Source organism: Notamacropus eugenii, chromosome 1, assembly GCF_028372415.1.
Source record: "Notamacropus eugenii isolate mMacEug1 chromosome 1, mMacEug1.pri_v2, whole genome shotgun sequence".
NCBI classification, from domain to species: domain Eukaryota; kingdom Metazoa; phylum Chordata; class Mammalia; order Diprotodontia; family Macropodidae; genus Notamacropus; species Notamacropus eugenii.
The window spans coordinates 271,294,598-271,321,398 of record NC_092872.1 but is presented as its reverse complement, the minus strand read 5'-3'; the positions used below and the strand labels follow the sequence as shown (position 1 = coordinate 271,321,398).

Genomic DNA, 26,801 nt, shown 5'->3' with positions numbered 1-26,801 from the left:
AGAAAGGTCCCATGATCTTTAATGGCACAGCAGCAAAGCAGATGATCATTTTCATGTCATTTCCACTGATAAAATCATCTCAGTTTCTGATGCTGAACCATTTGGCAATGCCAAGGATTTTGGCATCAAGAACTTTCTTTTCTGAGTCTTCAGTAACTGTGGCTGTAGGATGTGCACACGCATTTGCCAGGTTGGTGGCTTCTGATCTCATCAACTGAAACTACTCTCTTCAAAGTTACCAATGATCTCAATGCTAAATCTCATGGCCTTTTTTCATACCTTATTGCAATCTTTGGCATGATCCAACATCATTTCTTCCTAGATAGTCTCTCATTAGGATTTTAGAACAGGGTTCCTTCCTGATTCTCCTCTGAGTCTGACCACTCAAATTCATACTGTTTCTTCATCCAGGTCATGTTCTCTAATTATGGATATGAAAGTTCTATCATGGGGCCTTGTTACACAGATAAACACACAGGCAACACCAACTGTGCTAGGTGTTAGAGAGGAGACATGGGAGGGCTGCTACCAGGTGTTCTAGCACAGGTTCACCCTTGATCCAGGCATACAGGAAGACAGGAACATAGTCATAATAAGGAATTCAATAAGTTTATTCTTTATTCTTCTCTAAGGGAGTCTGTTGATAATGAGAACACCAACTCCTACAGCTTCCTAATCACTCTTCTCACAAGGGCAAGCAAGAATAGTGGAAGCTACAACTCCTACAGGTCCCCTAAGAGGTCCCCTAAGCCTCAGTGGGGGATGGTTGAGGCAGATACATGCATTCTTCTATGCATTATCCAAATCCCCACTTACCGAACAGCGCCCACTTGATTTATAAGCCAACAGACAAAGAAGGCAATTTACCAACATTAAACTATGTGCAAGCATAGTAAATATCACATTATGTCATCCCCATATCTCACTGCGCAAGTGTGATGGCAATATTTACAAACCATGAGCCTGAGAACTAGACATTGTTCTGGTCATGGATCCTTGAAACTACAATGTAAAAAGAATAACAAAATTTTTCTTACTTATGGCCCTCTTCAATTTTTATGCTATACCAGGGGTCAGCAAACTACAGACAGGGAGCATGGGGGCTTGTTTTTGTGAAACTTTATTTATAAATGTAAAAACTATTCTTTGTTGTCAGGTGTACAAAACCAGGCAGCAGGTCAGATTTGGGCTACTGTCCATAGTTTGCTGATCCCTGCTCTATATGATCTCAATTGGTGATCTCATCAGTTACCTTAGGTTCACTTACCATCTCTATAAAAATAATTCCCAGATTTACATAGCCAGACATTAGCTCTCTCTGAGAAAGCATCACCAACTGCCTTATAGGTGTCTTGAATGAAAGGTCCCCTAGGCATTTCAAACTCAAGCTATACTAGGTAGAATTCATTGTCTTTCTTCTCAAGCCCTCTCCTCTTCCTGACTTTCCCATCACTGCAAAGTGTGGTACTATCCTTCCAGATACTCAGGCTCAGCAACCTTGGGGTCCTTCTCAATTTCTTACTTGAGTTCATCCCACATATTCACTCTGTTGTCAAATCTTGTCATTTCCACCTCCCCAACATCTCTTACACACTTCCTCTTCTCATACAACACCCTTCTGGTACACAGACTTTCCTCAGCACTCACCTGGGCTACCACAAGAGCTTCCTAACTGCTCTTTCTAACTTGTTTCTCTCTATTCTAGCCTTCACTTATTTATGAAAATGATTTTTCAAAAGTACAGCTTTGACCTAGTGACCCCTCCCCCCCAACTCTTAGTAAAGTCCTTAGTAATAGGGATGTGGATGTAAATACGCAGTCTCTGGGACACTCGACAAAATCACTGCTCAGTGAAGTCTTCAAATTGGCATCCTATGCCAGGTGCTACAAGAAAACATGCTCTTTCTGGGCCCCATGCCAAGGATGACCTTTTTCCTGAATACATGCCCATCTGGGAACACAATAACCTCAAGCCAGAGCTAGACATTCTCAGGGCACTCGTCCATCCCTTTCCTCTGCCACTCGGGCCTTGGTTCCTGGTATCCTGGCTTCTTCTCTCTTCTCCCTCCCTCGGGAATCCCTCCTTTCTCTGTCTCTCCTTTTCAAAATAAATCTGATGAAAGGAAGTCTAAGAGGAAAGGGCCAGTTCGTTCCAAGAGGTCACGGTGAGGGGAAGGCCTATTCCCAAGGTGGGGGTTCAGCCCGGACCAGTGTGGAGCCGCCACAGTGCGATGAGAGGAGTGATGTATCAGAAGACTTAGCAGAGCTGAAAGGTCCAGGTGGGCAAGCAGGTGGTGGGCGAGGAGCTCCGAAGAGGGATGAAAGCTGCATGCGGATGTGCCAGGACATAACGCACCAAGCCCCTCGCCCTCTCTGCCCTGGGGGTCCTCCCCAAGCCGGGGGCGCTCTCCCAGCCTCCCCTCGGTTCCTTATTTCCTATTTGTCCCGGGCTCAGTTTGCTCGGTGAACGTTTGCACGTGGGCTCCTTCCCTCGAGTGCACTAAGCACTCTGAGGGCCAGCGCTTAGCTCGGGCCGGGCAGACAATGGGCGCTTACGACATGCGCACGGACCGGCCGTTTTACTTTGCCCATTCACGCCTATGGGTCTGTGCTGCGAATCCTCGCCCCGCTAAGGCAGCCGAACCCCGGAAACTGAGCGAGCCACGTAGGGAAGGAGCGCAGGGGCACGAGCCTACGGAGAAAAGCCAGGCAGGCCGCCCAGCCGTGAGGGAGGAGGCCGGCGGGGGAGGTGAGACGCGCGCGCATGCTCAGTGCCACCAACCCGGTCTCGCCCCGCCCCTTCCACGTGCGTCGGCCGCGCCTGCTCAGTGCCCTCCGGCCCGCCGGCAGCGTTTGCCCTCGAGTCGCCTCCTGAGCGTCCGGGTCCGCGGGCGGCGGGCGGAGCGAGCCCCGGTGTGCGGTGAGGGCCGGGAGGCACGAGGCTGCGGCGGCACCCCCTCTCCCCCGTTCACACCCTCTCCGCGGAGCGCCGGCGCCGCCATGGGCCTGCATTCCAACCTGTCGGTGCGAGGTGAGCGCGCGGCCGCCTAACCTTGAGCCAGCGGCGCCAAGGGCGAGGCGGGGCGGGGGAGGGGTCGAGGAGCGGGCGCGGCCGGGGGGTGGGGGTGGCCGTGTGACCCCTCCCCCGCAGAGATCCAGCCGGCCTCCCCAACGTCCACCCTTGGGGGCTGGAGGCCGGGCGAGTCACCGACTCTCGGGGGCGGGGGGAAGCTCCGGATCCTCTCAGGCCCAAGTCGGGGTTCCCACTCTCCTCACCCGGGGGTCCGTGCCCAGCCCGCTGGGTTAAGCGGGGAGGGGGCGTCCCCTGGATGTGCGCCCCTGGGGAACAGGACCTGCCCGAGGGGCTCCTCCGTTTTCCCCCAGGCTCGCCAGGCCTGTGCCGGGCCCGGCCTGAGCCGCCTGGGCCTCCCCACGGAGAGCCGGCGGTCGGAGATCGCGCCCTGGCGGGGCCCTCAGATCGGGGGCTGGGCTGCAGCCCCCTGCATTTCGGGTCCAGGAGCGTCCCCGTCCACCTAAGGACCGAGGCCGGAATGACCTGTCCCAGGCTGGCTGGTCCAGATCTGCCCGGGGGCAGAAAGATATTTGGGGAAATTGTTTTATCTTAGGCGCTTTTTTTTGCCTTTTGCAAAAAGTTTGATTTTAAACAGTCCCAGTTCCTTTAAAACAAGTGTTTTATAGGAATCCAGTTTTTAATTAGGTTTTCATTTACAGAATATTGTTTGAATAGATGAACTTTTGGAAAGCATCTGTAGTGTGTAAAAACATTAACAAGGACGTTAGCCAAGCTTTGGGACTGCTCACTTCACATTCTACAGGAAACTTGCTGAAGAATTTTTAAGCCTGTAGGAAAACTTCTCCCAATTATGATAGGCTACAGGAATTTTAAAATAACATGTTGTAAAGTTTGTAAAGCACTTACTTGCATTCTCATTTGAGCCCCACAATTCTGTGAGGTAGGTGTTATTATAAATATCATTTTACCGATGACAAAAGTGAGAGGCTCAGATAGGTTATATGATTGGCCCAGGGTGCCTGGTATAGAAAAAATCAGACAGGATTTGAACCCAGGCCCTCCCAGCTCTAAAGCCAACACTGTAGTTACCATTTGCCACACTAGGCTGCCCAACTTCCCTGCAAAGCGAATAGCTTGGGAATATTTATGCTCTAGAGTAAGATTTTTCAATATTTGCTTGAATCACAGTGTTGTAGATGGTCTTCTAAGTTGCGCCTCATTTTCCTCATAATCTGACTGTGCCACACAGTGGCTTTGGATGAATTCAGAGGACCCAGATTCAGATCCTGACTGTGACCTTGAGCAAATCCCTGAACTTTGATTTCCTCATCAGTAAAGTGAAGGGGGGTTGGAACTAGTTTGCCTCTGAGGTCCTTTCCAGCTCCACATCTTATGATCTTGTGAGGCTCCCTGGGCTTCAGCTTCCTTCCCTGTAAAATAAGAGCCTTGGGCCAGGATGTTCTCTGGGGAGGATTCCAGCTCTGAATCCATTGTCCTGTAGGTTGAGACACAAAACGGAGCCTTAGGACTTCACTGTTTGCAAACCCAGGTTATGGTGACATAGCTTTGAAATGTGAAGCCTAAAATCCTGAAGTCCAGAGAATGTGCCATGGGAACGTTTAGCACTGGTGTTTACATTAACATACAGCTGATTGTTTTTGTGTTTATTTTGACAGGATAAATACTTGGAGAAGCAGCTAGTTTATTTAAGCTAGAGGTCCCTGGCTTTGGGTCTGAGCTTGAGGGTAAGCTACTATTGTCTCCAGAAAAAGGCTGATTATTCTCTTTCTCTATGTTGAGAATCACATCAGAGTGTAGAGGAGATTTGGCATCCACGGGGATGCTCCTGATCCACAGAATGGAAGTATTGGCATAGAGGGCCCTCCTGGACGCAGGACTGTGGCAGAGATTTGGAGACTTAGGTTGACATCCCAGCTGTGCTCCCCACTGGTCTCTGGGCACATCTTGTAGAATCAGATTCTGCACCTGTAAAATAACTGGGGTTATTTCCAGCCCTCAAGCTAGAACTTAGGATACAGGACTCTGCTAGTGAAGCCCTGGACCATTAACAGAGGATGAGCAGGTCAGGAAAACAAAAAACTGGTAAAGGCCATGACATCCAAGCCTCATGGGCATAGGGTCACATAGTACCTGAGGTGAAATTTGAACCCAAACCTGGGGTTGGGGGGTAAGAAAGCACTAAGGGCCTGACCATGTGCCAGGCTCTGTACTAAGTGTTTTATAAATGACTATCTCATTGGAGCTTCACAAAAACCTTGTGTGGTAGAGATTATTATGACCTTCATTTTACCAGTGAGAAAACTGAAGCAAGTGAAGGTTAAGTGACTTGCCTAGGTCATACAGCTAAGTGTGTCTGAGGCCAGAGGTGACCTCTGGAGTCTTAGTGGCTTTAGGCCCTGTGGTCTGTGGCGCCCCCTAGAGGCCCTTGGCACTCTGGCTGTACTGTAGAAGCCTCATTGCTGGGCTGACTTCAGCTTCCTTCTGCTCTCATGTGTTCTTTGCTGTCTTATCCAGCTCTTTCAGCCTTGATCCTTGCTTAATGTAATATAACAGTGTCTTTACCTTCTTTCTTGGTCCCCCTCCCAAGTATAGGAGTGACAGAAGAGGGGAGCTCCTGCTTTGCCCAGGAGCATAGGGCAGCCCCAGACAGACCACCCCCATTCTTGGGGAGACCACACCTCCTTTGGCCAATTCTCAGGACCTTTGCTTTTTTTCCTCCTGGAGGACATTTCCCTCTGTCTGTCCCTTCGACAAGAACAGAGCAGGGGATGGCAAAGGAGCTGGAAAACCCTGAACCCAAATCATTCTTTAGTTAATTCCATGGATAACAAGAGTGCAGGGGAGAGAAGTGGTTTTTTAATGGGTAGGGTAGACTTGTTGGTATTGGTCTGTTGAATATGATCCAAAGTGAGGAAATTAACAATGATGGATAATTGTTGGCAATTAGACTTGGTAAATGGTAAATGTCTTGCCTTTCTGCCTTTCTTCTTTTTAACTCAGGGCTTTGAATGTAGGAGGATTCAAAAGAGTACTGATCCTTCTCTTCCTCCTCCCCTCCCCATAAACCATAAACTGGAACCATAAACCAAAATCAAACTATAATTACTAAATGGAGTGTGACATTTTACTGTCCCTCCAGGACCCTGCTCAACACCCCCATATGTGACTTCAGAGCAGTCACCTCCCTCCCTTTGTGTGTTGTCACCAACATTAGAATGTAAGTTCCTTGAGAACAAGTGTCCTTAGTTTTGTGTTTGTAGCCTTAGTACATGGATAAATAAAAGCTAAATAGATGGCCAGTGGTTGATAGAACTATGGGTAGGTGGATGTGGCTACAACAGTTAAGTCTTTAAGTGTCAGGGTCTGTGCTAAGGGCTGGAGATACAAATACAAACAAGCCAGACAGTTTCTGAAATATGTTTAACATGATTGTACATGTATAACCTGTATCAGATTGCTCACCTTCTTGGGGAGAGGGGCAAGAGGGAGGGAGAAAAATTTGGAACTCAAAATCTTATAAAAAATTAATGTTGAAAATATTCTTTACATGTAATTGGAAAAAATAAATTTCCGTTTAAAAAACATATCAAGGACACATCAGATAAACCAGTCGCAACCTTCAAGGAGCTTACCTTCTAATGGGGAAAGGCAGCCCATAAGGGCAGATAGAGGGAATCAGGGGAGAGGAAGAGGTCAGCTAGAGTGTGGGCAACATGGTGAGCCAGGTGTCTAGTAAGCAGGGTGATGCTTGGGGAAGTACTTTTTTCTTCTGAATATCAGGGTAAAAATAACTCCTTTCAGGAGAGAAAGCATTCCCTCTCCTCCCCCTCCACCCCTATGTCTTGCTTTCACTTACTTGAGTTTCTCTCAAAGCCTCCCTTTCTGTTGAATGTGATCTTGCCAAGAGCCAAGTCAGTTTTAGCTCAATTCCTCTTAACTGTCTTAGCTTTTCAATGTGACAGCGAGGTAGAGTGGGAGACAAGAGACTGACAATTTAAAAAAATGATTTTGTCTTTGTATTCCCAGGGCCCTTCACACAATGGGCACTTCATAAATGTGGCTTGGATGGAGAGAGGTGTATTTCTGCTTTTCAAGGAATGTTTGGTGCTAAGAAATCGAGAAAAAAAGTCTTGTGAATAGAGCTTGAAAAGCACCTGAGAGCCATCCCCAAATGGTGATTTTATGGTATGGGTAACATGAGGCTCTTTCTCCAGAGAAATCCTTGGTGAAAATTCACCCTCAGGCTTTCGGATGGTGCATCTTATGTTAAATTGTTGCTTTCTGTGTTTGCTGCTGATATGAGGCCGAATTTATTCTTTTTGTTTTATTAGATGTAAATAGCCACCATGCCTAGGAAAATAAGTCAGTCATTCCAGAAGTATTTATTACTGCTATGTACCAGATTCTCTATGCTCTGAGTATGCCAAAAAAGGACACATATACACACACATACACAATAGGTAGACAGACAGACAAAGAGTCCCTGCTCTCAAGAAGCTCAGTCTAATCAGAGACACCATGGAAGCAATTGTGTATACAAAATATGGACAGGATAGATTGTACATAACAACTGAGGGAAGGCCTTGACCTTAAAAGATGTCAGGAAAGGCCTCTTGTAGAAGATGGGAATAAAACTGGAACTTGACGGAAACCAGAAGGCAGAGACAAGTGAGAAAGTATTCTAGGCATGGGGGACAGCCACTGAAAATGACCAAGATTGGGAGATGGAATTTCTTGTTCAAGGAACAGCAAGGAAGTCAATGTCATTGGATTAAAGACTATCAGGTGAGTAAGGTTTAAAAAGACTAGAAAATTAGGAGGGCATTAGGTTATTAGAGGTTTTGAATGCTAAACAGGATTTCATATTTCATCCTAGAAGTAATAAGGAGTCACTGGAATTTACTGAGTGGGGGTTGGGGGTGAGGGTGACATAATCACTTAGATCCAGAAGATCAGTTTGACAGCTTTGTAGAAAATACACTAGAAGTGACTTGAGGCAGGGAGACCAACTAGCAGACTCTTTCAATAGTCCAGGGTGGTGGCATCGTCAGAAGGAAAGGAGGCATAGGACAGATGTTACAGAGGTCAAGTTGATAGGATTTAGCATCATTGCATGAAAGAAGTTCTGATTCTGCTTACTAAGAGAAAGTAGAGGATAAGTAGAATCGTTTAAAGGTTTTGGATGCAGGGATTGACCTCTAGTTCAGCCCCCTTGTTTTGTAGGTGAAGATATTGAGATCTGCAGAGGTTTCAAACTCATGAACACATGAGAATAGGACCAGCGCCTCTGACACCAAATCCATTTCTCTTTACCCGGAACCATGAAAAGAGTAGCCAAAATGGAGTGAAGCATAAGAAGCATAGGGTTGGAAAAAACTCATCTCAAAAGTCGAAACAAACTTGTAGACAGCACCAAGAGAGAAAGCACGGAAAAGATTTGTAAATGTCTGGAAGGGTGGAAGCTGTGGCCTGGTTAATTCTGGATTACTTGGATAGGTGGGAGATTTAGGTTTGTTGGACTTTGGTGTCTGTTTTAGGTACTTTTGGCTCACTGGAAGAATGCCGAGAAGCATCCCTCATCGTCCTCTTGACCTTCTCTTCCCAGGTTTTCCCTACTGCCTTTTGTGTGATGTAACAAGTGCAGCCACATGATGTGGTGATAGCTTGGTAGACTTGGAGCAGGCTTTCCTGGGTACAACTCTTGCCTCTGGTATTTGCTAGGGATCATGATATCAGTGGATCCCTTCCTCACAGGGTTGTGAGGTTCAGATGAGAGCCTGTTCAGATGAGAGCTTTCACAATCTTTTAAGTACTGGCTGAAGGCCACTTGTTGTCTAATGTTGTCACCTCTGCTCTGAGACTGCCAGGCAGTGCAGAGCTGGTTTCTCTTAGACCTTCCCTGGAGCAGTTACTAGGGTCCCATTTGGGGAGTTCTGAGGAGTAAATGAAAGGCCACATGAACAATGTCAAGGAAGCAATTTAAAAATGCATGGAACAAAACAAGAGGAAGTTCAAAAAGAGGCAGGCAAGCTGGGCAGTATAGGTGCTAGAGGTGCTGCCCTGTGATTTCCCAGTAGGAAACACCCTTCACCAAGTCAGGTTGGCACCTTCTCCAAAACCTCTGAGTCTTGGAGAGCTGTCTTAGCACTGAGAGATTATGACTCACCTTTACACAAGATCACACCATCCCTATGTGTCAGGGGCAGGACTTGAACCCAGCTCTTCCAACTGTGAGGATCGCCTTGATGTGCTGCCTTGTTAAAGTAGTGTATATTTTACAGAATAGTCTGGGGCTTCTTTGTCATGCTTCTGCTGCCTTTGACTTCTGTCTTCCTCAACTCTCCAGTCTCTCTTCTCCCATTGGTGAGTTCCTTCCAGAAGCTCCACCACTGCCGTTCTTCACTTTCTCTCCTTCCCTTCCCCCTCCTGGGGCACCTCCTCTCTTCTTTTCAGGTCCCTTTGGTGAGTTATCTTCCCCCATTAGAATGTAATGCTCCTTGAGAGCAGGGACTGTCTTTTTGATCATGTTTGTATTCCCCTGCTTTAACATTCTGATGGTGTGAACAGCAACATAGGACCAGTGAGAAATTTCACAGAAGAATGAGGGTAAAAGATACCATCAAGGAATTATGTGACAGGATAAAAGAACAGGTGAGAGGGTGATAATTGGTGCTGTGGTGTGGTCAAGGGCAGAGAGCCCAAGGCTGTCCTGGTTCCTTTGTGTCAGAAGAAAGCAAGGAACTGAGACCCTGCTTTGACCTGGAAGGATGCGAAGAAGCTTATTGGGTTGGGCAGGAACAGATGGCTTGTGGTCTATGTGACTGAAAGGAAGTCATGGATCAGTAAGCAGGCAGTTCCGCTAGAGAACTGAGTAGGAAGCAGGAGGTTTTGTCCGTGTATTCCTACCTAACATTTTAGCATAAATCTAAACATTAGCATTTTTCAGTTTCTGTGTGCAGTCTTCTTTCTCCCTCTGAATCTTCAAATGGACCTCAAGATTCCCTCTTCTATTTCTATTTAAATTAACTGCTTTTACTCAGGGATCCCTACAGAGGTCTGTGGTGGAATGCAAAATGAGCACTTTACAAAGACAAAACTATTGCATATTGGGCCTAACCATTTATTTTAAAAATTTTAAAACACTTTCATCTTTTGTTTTATATTACTGTTGGACTCTGATGCAGAATGAGACACATTTTTGGACATGGTCAATGTGGGAATGTTTTGTTGGGCTATGAACATTTGTTAAATAAGTTTTCTGTTTTTCTCTGAGGTTGAAGGGAGAGTAAATAGATTTTTAAGTGAAAAAAAGAAAAGTAAGGCAATTGTTAAAAGTGTTTTTGGTACTTTCATTTTCAGATATATCCTGCCCCATCCCTGATCCAGATCCATTCCTTTTTCACAAAGATTTAAAAAAGGAGAAAAAAAACAGGATAGCAAAACCGACAAATTATTTGTGTCTGATAGTGTTTGTAATTCTTTGTACCCATAGCCTTCCACTTTCTCAAAGAGAAAGAGCTATACTTTCTCCATTCTCTAGGATCATTATAATTACCCTGTATTTAGCTGTTGCCTTCTAATTCTTTTCATTTACATTTTTTTTTTGCAGATATGGTATAGACTGTTTTCACGTTTCTGCTTACGTTACTCTTTACAGTTCACCTAAATCTTCCTATGATTCTCTGAAATCCTTAAATTCATTGTCAAGGAGTAATGGAGTAATACTATTCCTACTAATTCATGTTCCATAATTTATTTAATCAGCTCTGCTGATCAGGGTTTTCTTTTTCTCCTCGATTTAGCCGACTGCATCGCAGCTGTGGCCCTGGCTGCTGGCACTGCTGTGGTGGGCTACCTAGCTTACAAAAGGTTTTTGGTGAAAGAAAAACGCTGCAGGTCCATGGTCAACCTCACCATCCAGAAAGACAACCCCAAGATTGTCCACGCATTTGACATGGAAGACTTGGGAGAGAAAGCTGTGTACTGCCGCTGTTGGAGGTCCAAGAAGGTGAGGGGGTGGGGCCTGGGTCCCTTAGCCTTCCTGAGTATCATCAGATTTGAGGCCACTCTCAGGAATCCTGGTTATCAGATAATGCTTGCTTATTCGCCCTTTTCTAGAAGCAGGATCAGCTCGTGATTTCCCAGTGTCCTTCCAGTGCAGGGCCAAGAGGGTTCAGTTTACTCAGCTGTGATGGACCAGGCTTAATACTGACAGAACAAAGAACTTTCCTTTGAGAGAAATGCACTGCATCAAACCCTAATATGAAATGTCCTGTGTAATACCAGCAGCTGTTAACCAACTGTACTGGCCCAAGATTAGAGATAGGGATCTTGAAATGGTTGAAATACTTGCCTGAAGCCATAGGGGAAGAGGAGATAAATTCACTCCTAGTGACTTCTCAGCATTTCTGGTGATTTTTGTGGTCACAGAAAGAACTTTGTGTACTGTCAGTGTTAATTAACGACTAAAATAGATTTCACTAAAACAAACACTTGAAAGGCTAGAGAAAATAGAGAACCGAGATAGTCATCTTTCTGACTCTTTTCCTATAAGTGCATTATTTTTTATTCTTTTTCACTGAGGAGAGCTTTTATTTCAGCAGAAAAATGTCTCTGACAAAAACAACCAACTGGCTAGTCCTACCAAAATCTTATGTTGTCTTTCGTCCCTTCATGGCCCTTTCTGTGTGTAGAGAGTTGAGAAGACTATTGAAATTGACTCTGCCAAGAAAGTAAAGGCAATGTGGAGTAGGGCATAGAACCTGGGCCTTAGGAGATCTGGGTTCAGATTCTGCCTCAGCGTCTTATTCGTTATGGGAGCTCCTCGAAGGCAATGACCTCCTTTTTTTTCCTTTCTTTGTATCCCCAGTACTTAACACAATGTCTTCCCCTTCTCTCCACCTCCATCTTGCTCTCTTCATATAGATATGTATGTGTATGTGTGTGTATATATGTACGTATGTATGTAAAATATACATGGTGGTATATAATAACCACTTAATAAATGGTAGATGATGTTGTGGCAGTCAATAGTCATTAATTAAGTACCTACTATGTACCAGGCACTGTGTGCTGGGAATGAAAAGAAAGACAAAAATATGGGTGATGATTGTGGCATGATCACAGGCAAGTCCCTTTACTTCCAAGCTTCAGTTTCCCCTTGTAAAATGGGGTTACAAATGCTTCTACCACTTTCCCTTACGCAGGGTTACTGTGAAGGAATCACTTTGTATACCTTAAAGTGCTATGGAAATGTGAAACTATTAGGCTCTGGCACAGGTCAGCAAGCCTTGGGGTCTATCAGAGGAGAAGGCTAGTCTTGGGGTATCTGGGTTTTATACAAAGCCTTTTAGAAAGCTTTCTGGAGGATGGCAACCACTGTTAGGATGTTTTGCAGTAGGTAGGATATTTAAAACCATCTTTTTGGCTCAACTAAAAATATTTTTAAAATAAACATTTTTCCAGTTTAAAGCCCTTTCTAGACTTTCCCCCCTTTGCTTGCAAACCTGACCCCTTTTAAGGGAGTGAGTAAATGTCCAAGACTTTGAAAATGAGTAGAATGGTAACCCAATTTAGAAGGAAAGGTATGATTAACACTGCTGCTTTCTCTCTCACCCTGAAGGGATTCTCATTCAGAGCCTGTCTCTGAGCAAGACCCTCTGCCCATTTGTATTAAGCAGGGAGAAGAGGCCCCTTTGGTGACTGAAGGTCACCTGTGACTGCTTGAGCAGAGGGGTCCAGCAGGAATGAGAGCCTTGGACAATTATTCCCCCTATGGTTCTGCTGAAAGGTTAAGTGGAACAAAATGTTAATTAACTGTAAATGACATGTCAGGAGTTCCCAGGGTCTCTGCTGACTTGTTGGCTAGCTCTGTGGTATGGGCTGGAGCCTGAGGGTCCCAGTCAACTCCCAGATCTTGGCATCAGTCTCCTCATTGACACTGAAGAGCTTTGGGACCCTGGGGCAGGGACATGGCTTCATTTTCCTCCTCTGTGAAGTGGAAATAACAGTATCTTGTGAGATTTAAATGAGATAATGCCAGGAAAACAAGCCCTATATTAGTTAGCTCTTGGACCATTAAGTGCGAAGCACCTGGCACTGGTCTGTTCTCTGAACTCAGAGAAGAGAGAGAGGACTCTGAAGGTAAAATGCCTCTCGAGGCCCTTCTGGATCTAGAACTGGGGCTAAGACCTGGATTCAAATCCTGTATCTGCCAATAACACTAAGGCTCTTTGGGCCTCAGGAACCTCATCTGTGAAATAAAGCAGGAGGTTGAACCAGATAACTTCTAAGTATTCTTCTGGTGCTAAGATTCATTGCTTCAGTGTCTAGGACAGGTAGAGATATGAAAGACAGAGGCAGGAAGACCAGATAAAAGACTCTTACAGGAGCATGGGGTGATAAAGTTTAACTAGGGCTGGGAATATAGGAAGAAGGAGGAGGGTGTTGGTGGTAACAGCCAGCATTTATATGGTACTTTAAGGTGTGCTAAGCACTTTGTAATAGTATCGTATATGATCTTCATAAATAGGTAGGATCTATTTATCAACATCTCCATTTTATAGATGAGGAAACTGAGGCTGTTAATGATGAAGTGATCTGGCCAGGATCACACAGGTAGTACAAGTCTGAGGCTGGATTAAATTGAGGTTTCCCAAGTTCAGATCCAACACTCTGTCCACTGAACCCCATAGCCACATGAAGAAGAACAGATAAATAGGGCAGTTCAAAGGGATTTGAATGTACCGCATTTGTTAATTTATCACATATGAGGGCAAAAGTAATGGTCAAGGAAGGGTGGTGGTGAACCAAGCTTGGGACTTGAGGCTAGGGAGCTAGACTTGGGAGAAAATAGGTTCCATTTTAAGCATGCTGGATTAGAGGTATTGAATTGAGGAGTAAAAATAGCCATCAAGTAGTTGTAAACACAGGTTAGGAGACAGAATGTGAGGGGGAGGAGAGGGAGACCCATCTCCTCAGAGAAAGACTAGCAGGCTAGCCAGCCCTGGCACTGCTCACCTGAGCCGTTAGAGCAGGGGACTGGACAAATAATTTATGGGGAGTTCTGGGATTTGGTATTGGCTGGCTCAGACTGAAAATCACAGCAGGCCCGATTCAGAAGGTAAGGGGAGAGTGGATAATGAGGGGCCCAACCTGAGTCACCCCAGAGAAGCAGGAGGGAGAAAACAGAGGACACACACAAGGAGCAGTAGCTGCTCTGGTTCTGGAACCAGAAATGTGGGATTAGCCTCATAGTTGAAAACTTCCCTTTTAGCGGTGAGTCCGGTGTCCTCCATCTTCCCTGCAGGTGCTGCCCTCCCTCACTGAAATGTAAGCTTGAGGGCAGGGCTTGCTTATATTTGTATCCTCTTTGTTTAGCAAGGTGCCTGGCACATGGTAAGCACTTAATAACTCACAGTAGATAGAACATGGTGCTTGTAGTCAGGAAGACCTGAGTTCAAATCCTGCCTCAAATGTGAAATGGATCTGGACATGCTGTGAATGGTCATTTTCTTTGATTTTGCCCGATTGTTCATGGGGACATTGGGACCATTGTGGTTGGACTGGGTCGTTTCCAAGGTCCCTTCCAGCTCTGGCATCCTACGAACGTGGAGAGCGCTGTCTGAAACTTTGCCCCAGGCTCAGACCTGGCCCTACTCTTTCGACATTTCTTTGTCACTGATATAGAGAAAGGTGTAGATAGCACAAATTTTTCAAAAACTTGAAAATTGCGAAGTTGAGATAGGATCCAAAAAGATGTCAGAATGCTAGAATGATTGGCCAGATCTAATAAGATTATATCTAATAGAATGAAAAAAAAGCCAGGACCAGATTGAGGGAAGGCATGACTAGGCTGAAGCCCATGAATGAGAGAAGAAGCAGGCTTGGGCTTTTAGTGGGCTTTTTACTGACTTGGTGTGAAGCCACAGGATGATTAAGCAGATGTAGAGCTTAGCAGAGGTGATAGTGCCACTTGGCTTGGCCCTGGTCATACCACCTCCTGGGTATTCGGGTGCCCCCTCTTAGGACGGATACTGATGAGACATGTCCCTGGACCTGAGATTCCAGAGGAGGACACCCAGGATGATGACAGGACTCCGTGCTGTTCCATACAGAGATTTCCAGGAGACACCAGAGACATTGAACCTGGAGTAGGGAGGAGTTAAGCTGAACCTGGTCACTTTCTTCAGACATTTACAAGATTTTTAATATGAAATGAAAAAGAGCTCTGCACTTAGTAGTTAGAAGAGATCTGGCTTAGATTTAGCACTAATGCTTCCTGGTACTAATGAGCTGGAGGACCCTGGGCAAGTCACTGAACCTCCCTAAGGCATCAATCTCTCCATTTGTAAAGGGTCTGCCTCACAAGGCCATTTTGGCAGTCAAGTGAGTGAGTGTTTTGTAAACCTTAAAGGGTTATGTGGGTCAGCTATTCTTACCACTGGAATTCTGCTTACTCTGAGAAGGCAGAACTGGCTGTCCTCAGGCCTGAAATGCTCTCCATCATCGTCTCTGCCTCTTGGCCTGCCTGGCTCCCTCCAGGTCCCAGCTAACACCCCTTCCCACTCCTGTGGGAAGCCTTCCTAATCCTCCTTAATGCCAGGACCTTTCTCTCTTGATTATTTCCAGTATATCTAGCCTGTATCATCTTCCTCATTAGACTTCAATTTCCATGAAGGCAGGGGCTGTCTTTTGCCTTCTTTGGTATTCCCAGAGTCAGCACAGTGCCTGACACATAGTAGCCCCTTTAAATGCTTGTTGACTGAGAGCAGAGGGCTAAAATTGGCAAAAGCCAGATTTCAGCTCCGTGTGAAAGAAATTTAATGAAAAACATTTCTTATGGAAGCGGTGTTGTGTGGCAGAAAGACCTAGATTCAAGTCCCACCTCTCTTACAGCCTGAGTGACCTTGGACAAGTCAGTTTCCTCATTTGTAAAGTGGCCCCTGAGGGCCTTCTAGCTCTTGAGCTGTGATCTTATAGTTAGAACTGTCCAAAAGGGGAGTGAATTGCCTTGGGAAATAATGGGCAGAGGCTGGTCAGTCACTTGTCAGGTGGATGGTAGATGCTGTTCATGGTCAGGTTCAGGTCCATTCCAGCTCTGAGATAATGGGATTATAGTTGGGCAAGAGGATGGCCACCTACCTGCCTCATTTTACCTTCTTGTTTTTATTAAATTTTAGACTGAATTTCTTCATCTGTAAAATGAAGGTGTTGAGCTAACTGACCTCTAAGGTCCCTTTGCATAAGTAGTCTTCAGTATCAGAAGGACAGGTAAAGTGGGATGAGATGTAGAAAAATTTTGAGTGTCGAGATAAGGAATGTTGATAACCACAAGTGAGCCCTTGTAATGATCCTTGTGCGAGGACAATAATGTGCCAATAAATATTTTTAAAATAAGTTTGTGTTGATGTCTTTGTTTTTTGTATCACCAGTTACCTCCAGCATCTCTCCCTCCTTTCTTTTTTCCTCTCAGAGAGCCATCCCATATAACAAGTAGTTTTGTTTAGCCAAAAAGAAGAGGAAAATGATCATGACACTGAAAAAAGGCTGAAAGATACCCCATGCACCCAGGGATACCTCTGCCAGAGGGCGAGGGTGTTTTCTCAGTCCTCTTGTTCTGAGCCGTGCTTGCTCTCAGTACTTTTGTAATCATCCCTTTGGATTTTTGTGTGTCTGTTCTTGTTTATTCCATTTACATTGTTGTAGTCCTGTATGTTGTTTGTGTATATCATTTATAATTGTGCTTCACTTTACATCAGTTCACGTTGATCTTTGGCAGCTTCTCTGTATTCATCATACACACCATTTCTTAAGCACAGTAAGCTTCCATTCCATTCGTGCACTGGAATTTGTATAGCCATTCCCCAGTGGATGGGCATCTCCTTTGTTTCCAGTTCTTTGTTATCATCAAAAGTGCTGCTGTAGATATTTTGGAATATATTGGGACTTTTCATTATCAATGATCAGTAAACATTTATTAAGCACCTACTACCTGCTAGGCCCTGTGGCTAAGGCTTAGGAATACAAAAAAAGGCAAAAGGCAGTCCCTTCTCTTAAAGGAGTTCGTAGTGTAATGAGGGAGCCATGCTACAAACATGTACATACAAGATATATACAGGATAAATCAGAGGTAATCAGCGAAGGGAAGGCACTAGCCTTGAGGGGATCAGGAAAAACTTCTTGTAGAAAGCAGGGATTTAGTTGACACTTGAAGGAAGCAGCAGAAGCCAGTGGATATTGGGAGGGAGAACACCAGAGAAAATGCCCCACTAAGGATGGGGAGCGTCTTCTTTAAGGAACAAGGAGGTCAGTGTCACCACATTGAAGAGCCAACATGGTAGGGTCCAAGATGTGAGACTCAAAAAGTTGGGTGGAGGGATGGTTATGGAGTGCTTTGAATATCAAATGAGATTTTATTTTTGGTCCTGGAGGTGATGGGGGTGGAAGGTGTGACATGGCTGTACCTGTCCTTCAGGAAGATAATTTGACAGCTGAGTGAGTGGAGAGAAATCTGAGATAAACAGACCTCCCCTGACTATTGCAAGAGTCCTGGGGTGAGATGGCGAGGGCCTTTCTCAGAGCAGAGAAGGGCATCTGTTAGAGAGATGTTGAGAAGGTAAAATCAACAGGCCTTAGCAAGAGATTGGCTATGGAGGCTGGGAGTATGGTGGTGGCAGGAAGTCTCATGTAAGACTAGAGCCTGAGCTAGGATGGAGGCTGCAGCATTGGAGAAGGAATGGGGCAGTCAGTTTGTCCTGGAGGGTTCTCCAGACTGCGAATGATGGAGGAGGCTGCTCACAGTTGGAGTGCTAGGAGGCACCTTGTACATAGTCATGGACTATTTCCCAGTTTTGTTTATTGTCTTTATAGCGGTTTTCAATTCTAGTCAAGTTGGAGGCACCAGAGTACAGGGACAAGGACACCCATTCTGAAGACCTTGGTTCAAACCCTATCTCTGCCCCTTGCTATGAATGCAACTATGGACAGGTCACTTTGCAGGCCTTAGTTTCCTCCCGTGTAGAATGAGGTTGAAGTAGATGGCCTCTGAGGTCCTTTCCACCTTTTTTGTATGATCTTATAGTCAATAAACCTTTATTAAATGCCTGCTTGAGTGTCAGGCATCATGTTAGGGTCCTAGAGCAAAAAAAACTAGAAATACTCCCTGCCCTCAAACAGCTAACATTCTATCAGAAGAGATGACATGTTGCATATATTAAGTATATACAAAATATTTCTAAGGTAACTCTTAATTATTACATGATTGCACATTTTATAATTAATTATAAATACCATTATATATTTATTTATATATATTTAGGAAATATGGTACAGTGGAATTGGACTTTGTGGTTTATAGTGGCAGCCACTTCCCTTTCTGAGTTTTTAGAACTCCCCCTTTCATATTACATTAGAGAATTCTGCCTAGTATCTCTGGCAAGTTGACCAACCTGTAGTTTGTGTGACCATGGTTTTTTAAAAGCCGCCTTATGTGCACAGCTCTGTGTTAAGCACTGCCCTAGGGAAATCAAAGAAGCCATCTTCTTCCTTCTTACAGATTTTAATCAACATATCCCTTTCCAGTCTTAAGCACTCATACCTTAAATTTTTAAACTGTATTTCAATATAATAATAGCTAGCATTTACATAGGTATTTTCTTATTTTATCCTCACAACAGCCCTAGGAGATAGGTGCTTTTGTTTCACAAATGAGGAAACTGAGGCAGAGGTGAGCTGACTTGCCCATGGTCATGCTGCTGATAAGTAATTGGTTTATTCTTTGGTACTGTGTATTTCAATTTATGTACTGAGAAGAGGTCCATAGGTTCCACCAGATTGCCCCAAAAGGGTCTGTGACCCCTAAAATTAAATATTCCTCATCTACAAGCTCTCATTATTAATAGATGCTTAATTTCAACTCTTAGACTATGTACTCACCAAAGAAGGCAGACTTCATGATAATAGTAGGTGGGAATGCTTGATCAGCTTATGATCAATCTATAGGTGCATCTTCAATCAATTCTTTCTCTAACAAAACAAATACAAATAGGTAAATGATTACTGGACAGAAATAGATTGACTAACATGAGGAGACAGACTCAAAATACAAGCAGGGGGGTGGGAGGAGAGGAGGAACAACAAGAAAAAAGTCGAATTAAAATGACTGCTGTGAAATGTGGAGAATGTTACTTTGAGCAAATGAAATTTACAGTGGAGTTAAGGACTCCATGAGCACCGTGATGCTCTTTGCCTTTGGAGTAACCTGAGTAGAGATGTGAATCAAACCCATTCTGGGTTACAAGTAGAAGGGTTTGTAGTCTGGCAGCACCCCTTTTCCTTCCATACATTTTCAGATTAGCACTTGGGTTTTCCCAGGTACTTTTTCTTTGTCTGATTTGGGAGCAGTGGGAGGTGGGGAGAATTTTTTAGGGTTTTCTTCAGTTGTTGAACCAACTTAACCAGCATTTGCTGATATTGGAGCAGGAGATTAGAAGGAAATGAGATACTGTTGTTTATCTCTTTGCTTCCTAATATAAATGCCCTTTATGGACTAAAGAATGGTGTTGATCTCAGCAGTTTCCTAAGCTCAAAGCAACTACCCCAGAAGTTTCTTGGCTAAAGCTGCTGTTGATGGGAGATAGTTGGGAAATGTATTTTGTAACATTGGTCCAGATCCAAGATAATAAGATTGGTGTCAAGGGGCTCCATGATGAAAATTCTCAGATACCAATATGGTTTTGTTAATGGAAAACTTTGAATAAGCAGCATTGCCATCTGCCTTGCACTTTGCAGCTGAAATCTCCTAAACAAATCATCTCCTTATTAGAATGTGACCTTCTTGAGAGCAGAAACTATTTTGCTTTTCTCCTTGCATCCCCTTGGGGACAGCACAGTGCTTTGCACATAGTAAGTACTTGAGTCATCTATTCATTCAAAATGGGAAAGAATTGAAGGGATCCTATTTGTCCAACAACTGAGGTCAAATGGTAGAGTGGGTCAGGGTCAGTTAGGATTGCAGAATATGGCTCTGGTTTTAAAACTACCACTGAGATTTTTTAATTGGAGGAAGGGGGACACTTTATTGGTTTTCCTGGGGTAGATTTCATTGTCACACTGTGAACTGGTGTGCTCCCTGTGTCATGTCAGTGAAATGCTTTATGTTCATTTTCAGCATGTCAAGATAGCAGAACTCACCTGTCTTGATATACAATTGTTGAATTAGGAAAGAAGTGGGAGATGTTAATGCTTCTTGAATGTCATTTTCATTAATACAATCCTAATGGTTTCTGAGCATTTTGATAAGGAAACCCTTCTGAATTTCCTTCCTTTTTCTGAATCTCATTAGACTCCCTCCACAAACTGAGTTCAGCAGTAACCAGAGTCACATCTGAGAAATGGTTAAGTGTCATGTCCTTTTCCTCTGAATTTGAACCCCAGTGACCTTGCCCTTTAACATATGGTCAGCTGGCCATTCGTACTGTATTAAGAAGCACCCACGGTTAGCCTGGGCAAAGAACACACATCACTGATGTGAGTGTCAGCATCTTCCTTTCCATTTCCAGCTTGAGGTTTTCCCATTAGGATTCTGATATTTTACCTTGATTTAATTTCAGATGTTCCTGAGAAGTCAAGAAAACCAGCAACTCATAGAAATCAGCAAAGTGAAAAGTCAGATCTTTATGTGTAGTACCTGATATTAGCTTGATTTGTTAGTTTCCAGTGCTGCCCCTTCTTTTGACTTGCCCTCTCTTCCATATCTTAATAATCCATATCTCCCTTCAAGGTCCAGCTCAGCTGCCACCTATGACATCCCATCAATTTGTTAGTACCTCCACCCAGTCCATGACTTTACTTTTTACATATTTTGCATTTGTCTGTATATTTCTATTCAGTCAACAAAGACTTACTATGTGCCAGACCCTGGGCTAGATCCTCTGGACAAACACAGAAATGAACCAATTTCTGCTCTTAAGGAACTTAATATTGTACTTGGGGAAATAGGTAAACACAAAGTAATGTGGGTGAGAGTAGTACTAATAACCAGAAGACTGGAAAGGCCTTGTGTTGGAAAGGAGATAGAAATCATAGAAACAATCAATGATTTCGTTAGGGAGAATGACAACAATGAGATAGTATACCAAAATTTATGGAATGCAGCCAGAGCAGTTCTTAGGGGGAAATTTTTATTTCTGAATACTTACATCAATAAAATAGAGAAGGAGCAGATTAATGAATTGGACATGCAACTAAAAAAAATAGAAAAAAATTTAAAATCCCCAATTAAACACCAAAATGGAAATCTTGAAAATCAAAGGAAAGATTAATAAAATTGAAGGTAAGAAAACCATTGAACTAATAAAGAAAGCTAGGAACTGGATTTATAAAAGAAAAAAAATCCGATAAAATAGATAAACCATTGATTAATTTGGTATTTAAAAAAAAGAAGAACCTAATGAATATTGATGCAAAATTTTAAAGAAAACACTAACAGGGACATTACTGCAATATATTACAAAGATCATATACTACGACCAGAAGGGATTTATACCAGGAATGCAGGGCTGGTTCAGTATTAGGAAAACTATCAACATAACTGATAATAACAAAACTAATAAAAATTGTATACTTATCTCATCAGATGTAGAAAATACTTTTGACAAAGTATAATACTTATTTCTATTAAAAACTCTACAAAGTATAGCAATAAATGGAACTTTGCTTTAAAAAGCTCCAAGATAAGTAGTAATATGACAGGAAAAAAACGTCATATGTTGAAGAGGCTGTGGAAAAATAGGGAAATTAATGCGTTGTTGCTAGAGTTGTGAACTGATCCACCCATTCAGGAAAGCAATTTAAAGTGCCCCCAAAGGGCTATAAAATTCTACAAACCCTTTGACTCAGCAATAGCCCTATTGTTATCTGTGGGATACAGTCATTGTATATCTAGATATATACAAAAATATTTATAGCAGCTCTTTATGTGGTGGCAAGGAATTGGGCATGAGGGGATGCTCACCCATTGGGGAATGGCTGAATAAGTTGTAGTGTATGGTTGTGATGAGATACTATTGTGCTATGTGAGAAGTGACAAGCAGAATTCTTTCAGAAAAACCTGGGAAGACTTACATGAGCTGATGCAAAGTGAGGTAAGCAGAATCAGGAGAACATTGTCCACAGTAAGAGCAATGTTGTAAGGATGATCAACTGTGAATTGACTTAACCTAGTCTCAGCAATACGGTGATCCAAGGCAGTTCTGAAGCACTTAGGATGAAAAATGCTGTTTACCTCCAGAGAAAGAAGTGATGGAGTCTGAAAGCATACTTTTAAAGTTTTATTATTCTGGGGGCTTCTTTAGTCTGCTTTTTCTTTCTTTTTTTATTTTTTTTGCAGCATGGCTAATGTGGATATGTTTGCATTACTGCACATGCAGTCGAAATCGATTAGTCAAAACCAAATTATGGAGAAAAATACAGAACTCAACAAAACCCAAAATTTGGTTTGAATGTTTGGTTTAAATGTAATTGAAAAAAATACAAATTAAATTTTTTTTGAAAAGAAGATGGAGGAGAGGGGAAAGTGCATCCCTACATGGTACTTGCAACCTGTGACATGTCATGGAGTTGGGAGAGCAAATGTATTCTACAGAAAACATTAAATCTTGCCACCATTAAATCACCCCCAGCAGAATATCAGCTCCTTAAAGGTAGGGCTTCTTGGTTTGGCCTTAGTACCCCCAGCAGCTACCTCTGTGCCTATCACATAGTAGGCTGTTAATAAATGTTTGTGAATTCATAAAAACTTAATAACTTTTTTTGAACTTACCTTCAGAATCACTGAATGCCAGGTATGCCAGCTCTTTATTTTTTTCAATTAACAAAATTCTATTTTCTCTCCTTTTACCTCCTCCTTTGAGGAAAAAAAAGAAAAACAAAAGCTTTGTGACAAATACGCATGATCAGACAAAACAAATTCCCTCATTGAATATGTCCAAAAAAATCTATGTCTCAATCTGTACCGAGTCCCTCACTTCTTTGTCAGGATATAGGGAGCATGTTTTATCATGAGGCACTCAAAATTGTGACTGGTCATTGAGTTATCATGGTGCTTAAGACTTTCAGAGTAGTTTGACATTACAGCATGGTTGTAACTGTTCTCCTGAATTGAGGGGTTGGCCTTTAGTTGGAGAACAGATGAACAAGTTGTGGTATATCGTTATGATGGAATATTACTGTGCTAGAAGAAACGCTAAGCAGGATGCTCTCAGAAAAACCTGGAAAGATTTACATGAGCTGATGCAAAGTGAAATGTATTGTATATAAAGTAAAAGCTATCCATCCCCAGAGAAAGAATTGATGGTATCTGAATACAGATTGAAACTTTCTTTATTTTTCTTGAGGTTTTTTTTTTTTTTTGGTCTGTGTTTTCTTTCACAACATGAGTATTATGGAAATGTTTTGTATGACTACACACATGTGACCTATAGTGAATTGCTTTGCCTTCTCAATGAGAGAGGTTGGGAAGGGAGAAAATTTGGAACTCAGAGATATAATAATGTTAAAAATTGTTTTTTACATGTAACTGGAGGAAAGTGCTAAATAAATTAATAAGAAGAAAAAGACTAAAATAAATAAAATAAACTGTTCTCCTGGTTTTGCTCATTATACCCAGGCCTTCCCAAGTTTTTCTGAAATCACCCCTTCATCTTTTTTTGTGTAATAACATTCTATCATATTCATAAATAACATAATCTGGCTATTCCTTCATTGATGGGCACCACTTTAATTTCTTATTCTTTGCTGCTCTCTTAAGATTTTGGTACTTAGCGGTCCTTTTCCTTGGAACACTTTGGGGTGCAGGTCTCATAGTGGTAGCTATGAGTCAAGGGTTATGCATGATTTTGTAGCTTTTGGGCCATCAATCCAAATTGCTTTCCAGAATATGGGATGGTTCTTTTTAAAATCTGGTGGCCCAAAGACAACAGTGGCCAGTAACAAAAGCTGGCATGGAACTCTACTGTAATTAATTTGCAGTTTTAAAAGTAGGCTGTTGATGGTAGAAAGTTTGAGACACCAACAGCCAACCAGCCTCCTAGGATTGAGTTCACATATCTCCTTACCCCTGGCGACATGAAGTATTCACCCCAGAGTCAGACGGTAGTCATTTGGAGGTGGGGTTTGAACCTGGATCCACCATCCTCTTCCTGTCCCCTTTCCCTGCCCCAGGCGGTCTCTTTCAGGCTGGTTTCAGCATCCTTTCATGTCAGAATTCCACTTCATGAGCATTAATGGGCCTGAGAACTGACAGCACCCAGGCCACTTTTCCTGTGGTTTTGTTTTCAAAAGTATGTTTTATCACCTACATTTAGGAGGAATGATCATGTACACTCTTGTTTCCCACCGTGTTTGTAAAATTGGAGCTACTGTTGATGTTTAAGTTCTGCATTTGTTAAACATCTGTCACTTGGAGATGCTGGCCTCACCCTGGTTTCTCCGAGAGGGAGGAGTTCGGTTGTTTATCACCCTTTTTTGCCAGGATGGAATCTTGGCAGTTGTGGTCTACTGTGAGGGTTCTACGAAACACCTGCCCCTTCCTAAATTTAAGAAAAAGCTGCTCTCTCTCCTATAGGTACCAATCAGAGACTGAGCCCAGGGGCCTGAGCCACAACTGGCCTGTGTTTTACTGTCAAACTTGTCTTTGCTTAGGGACTTTTCCTCATTGTGTCACAGGAAGAAGGTCTGGATTTGGAGACCATGGACCTGGGCCTTGTCCATGCCCTGCCTCCCATTAGGGACCTTCTGTAGGTCACGTCTGTCTAGGCCTTTACTTGGGTCATCTGCAGTAGGAGAGCTCTGGGTGGACTAGATGACCCAAGTCTCTTCTCTGCTCTAAAGTCAAGCTATCTGTGACCTGTGGTTAACATGATAAAGTTCGGACTAAAATTTAGTCCTGTCCTGAATACGTCATGATAATAAAAATGTTGTATGTAAACAGATAGCTTGGAAGATAAACTGAGAGTTTATCCTTTCCTCTCCTGTTGTGTTGAGTGCTGGCCTTTTGTCTCCTTTGGATTTTCCTCTGGTGGTTGTTTTAGATTAGCTGTCTTTGTTTTTTAAGAAATTGTATTTGGTCTAACATAAGCAACATTGGCATGACACTATTAAAAGCTGAGAAGCAGACTGGCCAACCATTTTATATGCATTATCCCCTTTTATCCTCACAGCAACCCAGGGTTCAAATTCCTCTCAGACCCTTGCTAGCTAGGTGACTTTTGGCAAGTCAGTTTTAACCTCTCTGGGCCTATTTCCTCATCTGTAAAATGAGAGTGGTGGGCTTGAGAACCTCTGCTGTCCCTTCCAGCTCTAGAACTGTGTTCTTAACTCAGTGGGCTAAATTACCTTATTTTCCCCATTAGTGGCAGCTGGGTGACTCACTGAAGAGAGTGCTGGACTTGGAGTCCGGAAGACCTGAGTTCAAATTTTGCTTTAGACATTAGCTGTATGACCCTGTATGGTCAAGGCACTTAACTCTGCTTCAGTTTCCTCACCTCTAAAGTTGGGGTAATGATACCTCCTACCTCCCAGCCTGGTTGTGTGAGGATTAAATGAGATAACACTAGTAAAATATTTACACTTGTTTCTGACCCTTCGTGATCCCATTAGGGGTTTCCTTAGTAAACATACTGGAGTGGTTTGCCATTTCTTTCTCTTGGAGAATAAAGCCAACAGAGGTTAAGTGACTTGCCCAGGGTCACACAGCTAGTAAGCTTCCACTGCACCTCCTAGCTGCCCTTGTATAACATTTACCTTTACCTTAAAGTGACTAAATACTAGTTGTTATTTTCCAAATAAGGAAACAGACTGTGAAAGGTCATTTACTCAAGGTCATAGAGCTTTTAAGCATCTGGGGTGACATTTGAACTTAGGCCTATCTTAAAAGTGGGCATCAAGTGAAATAATGGTGCAAATAAAGTGGAAAGTAATAATAATACAATGAAGTGCTGGGGTTATTAAACATAATTGATCCCACAATCACCATGCATTCATCTCTCTCTCTCTCTTTATCTTCATTCTAGTTTCCATTCTGTGATGGTGCCCACACTAAGCACAATGAAGAAACCGGTGACAACGTGGGACCACTTATCATCAAGAAAAAAGATGCGTAATTGGTGGACAGTGTAGACTGATTGGTCCTAATGTAGTGGTTGTTTTACAAGGCATTATATTAATTCTGTCTCATTTCCTTTCCCCTGGGGTTCTCAGTGTGGTTTCTTGTAAGCTAAGGCTTTCATCTATGTGCCCTCTGCCTTACTACTTGTCCAAACACCGTGGTGACACTCACTGTAAAGACTCCTCCTGGCCTGTGGGTTGCTCTTCTGTCTTGTAGGGATTGTGTTCATCGGTTTCTTCAAATTTCAATTAATGACAGGATATCCTTGGATCTGTATGTTGATGTTAATATATTAAATTGTTTTCAAAATCATGTATATGCAAATTGTAATTGCATGCCATGAGCAGATTCGTCACAAATCCCCTTACAAAAAGAAGACAGTTTCTTTGTTTAAAGCTAAGGAGGCCTGACCTGGCTGGTTGAGAATTTGGCTTTTTATTCAGCATATAATAGATGAGGAAATCAAATATTTGAAATTTATTTGCAGAGTGTATGATATAGAATCTCCATTTGAGGGGTTGTCAGTTATGAATTTTATTAATGTTTACATATAAATTGGACTATCATCAGGGAATGGAA

At 43.1% G+C, this 26,801-nt stretch overlaps 1 protein-coding gene and 1 long non-coding RNA gene across 2 annotated transcripts; both read left to right on the top strand.

Moving 5' to 3' along the window:
- CISD1 (CDGSH iron sulfur domain 1) lies at nt 1-26,534 on the top strand. Its single transcript, XM_072628915.1, has 3 exons — nt 1-3,031; nt 10,858-11,063; nt 26,128-26,534. Exons 1-3 carry the CDS (start codon nt 2,545-2,547, stop codon nt 26,215-26,217), a joined length of 783 nt encoding a protein of 260 aa, XP_072485016.1. The 5' UTR covers nt 1-2,544; the 3' UTR covers nt 26,218-26,534.
- Nucleotides 3,126-10,455, top strand: LOC140517551 (uncharacterized). Its single transcript, XR_011971636.1, has 3 exons — nt 3,126-3,974; nt 4,711-4,779; nt 7,082-10,455. It is a non-coding gene; the product is annotated as an uncharacterized lncRNA (long non-coding RNA).
- Nucleotides 26,535-26,801: the final 267 nt, after the last annotated feature.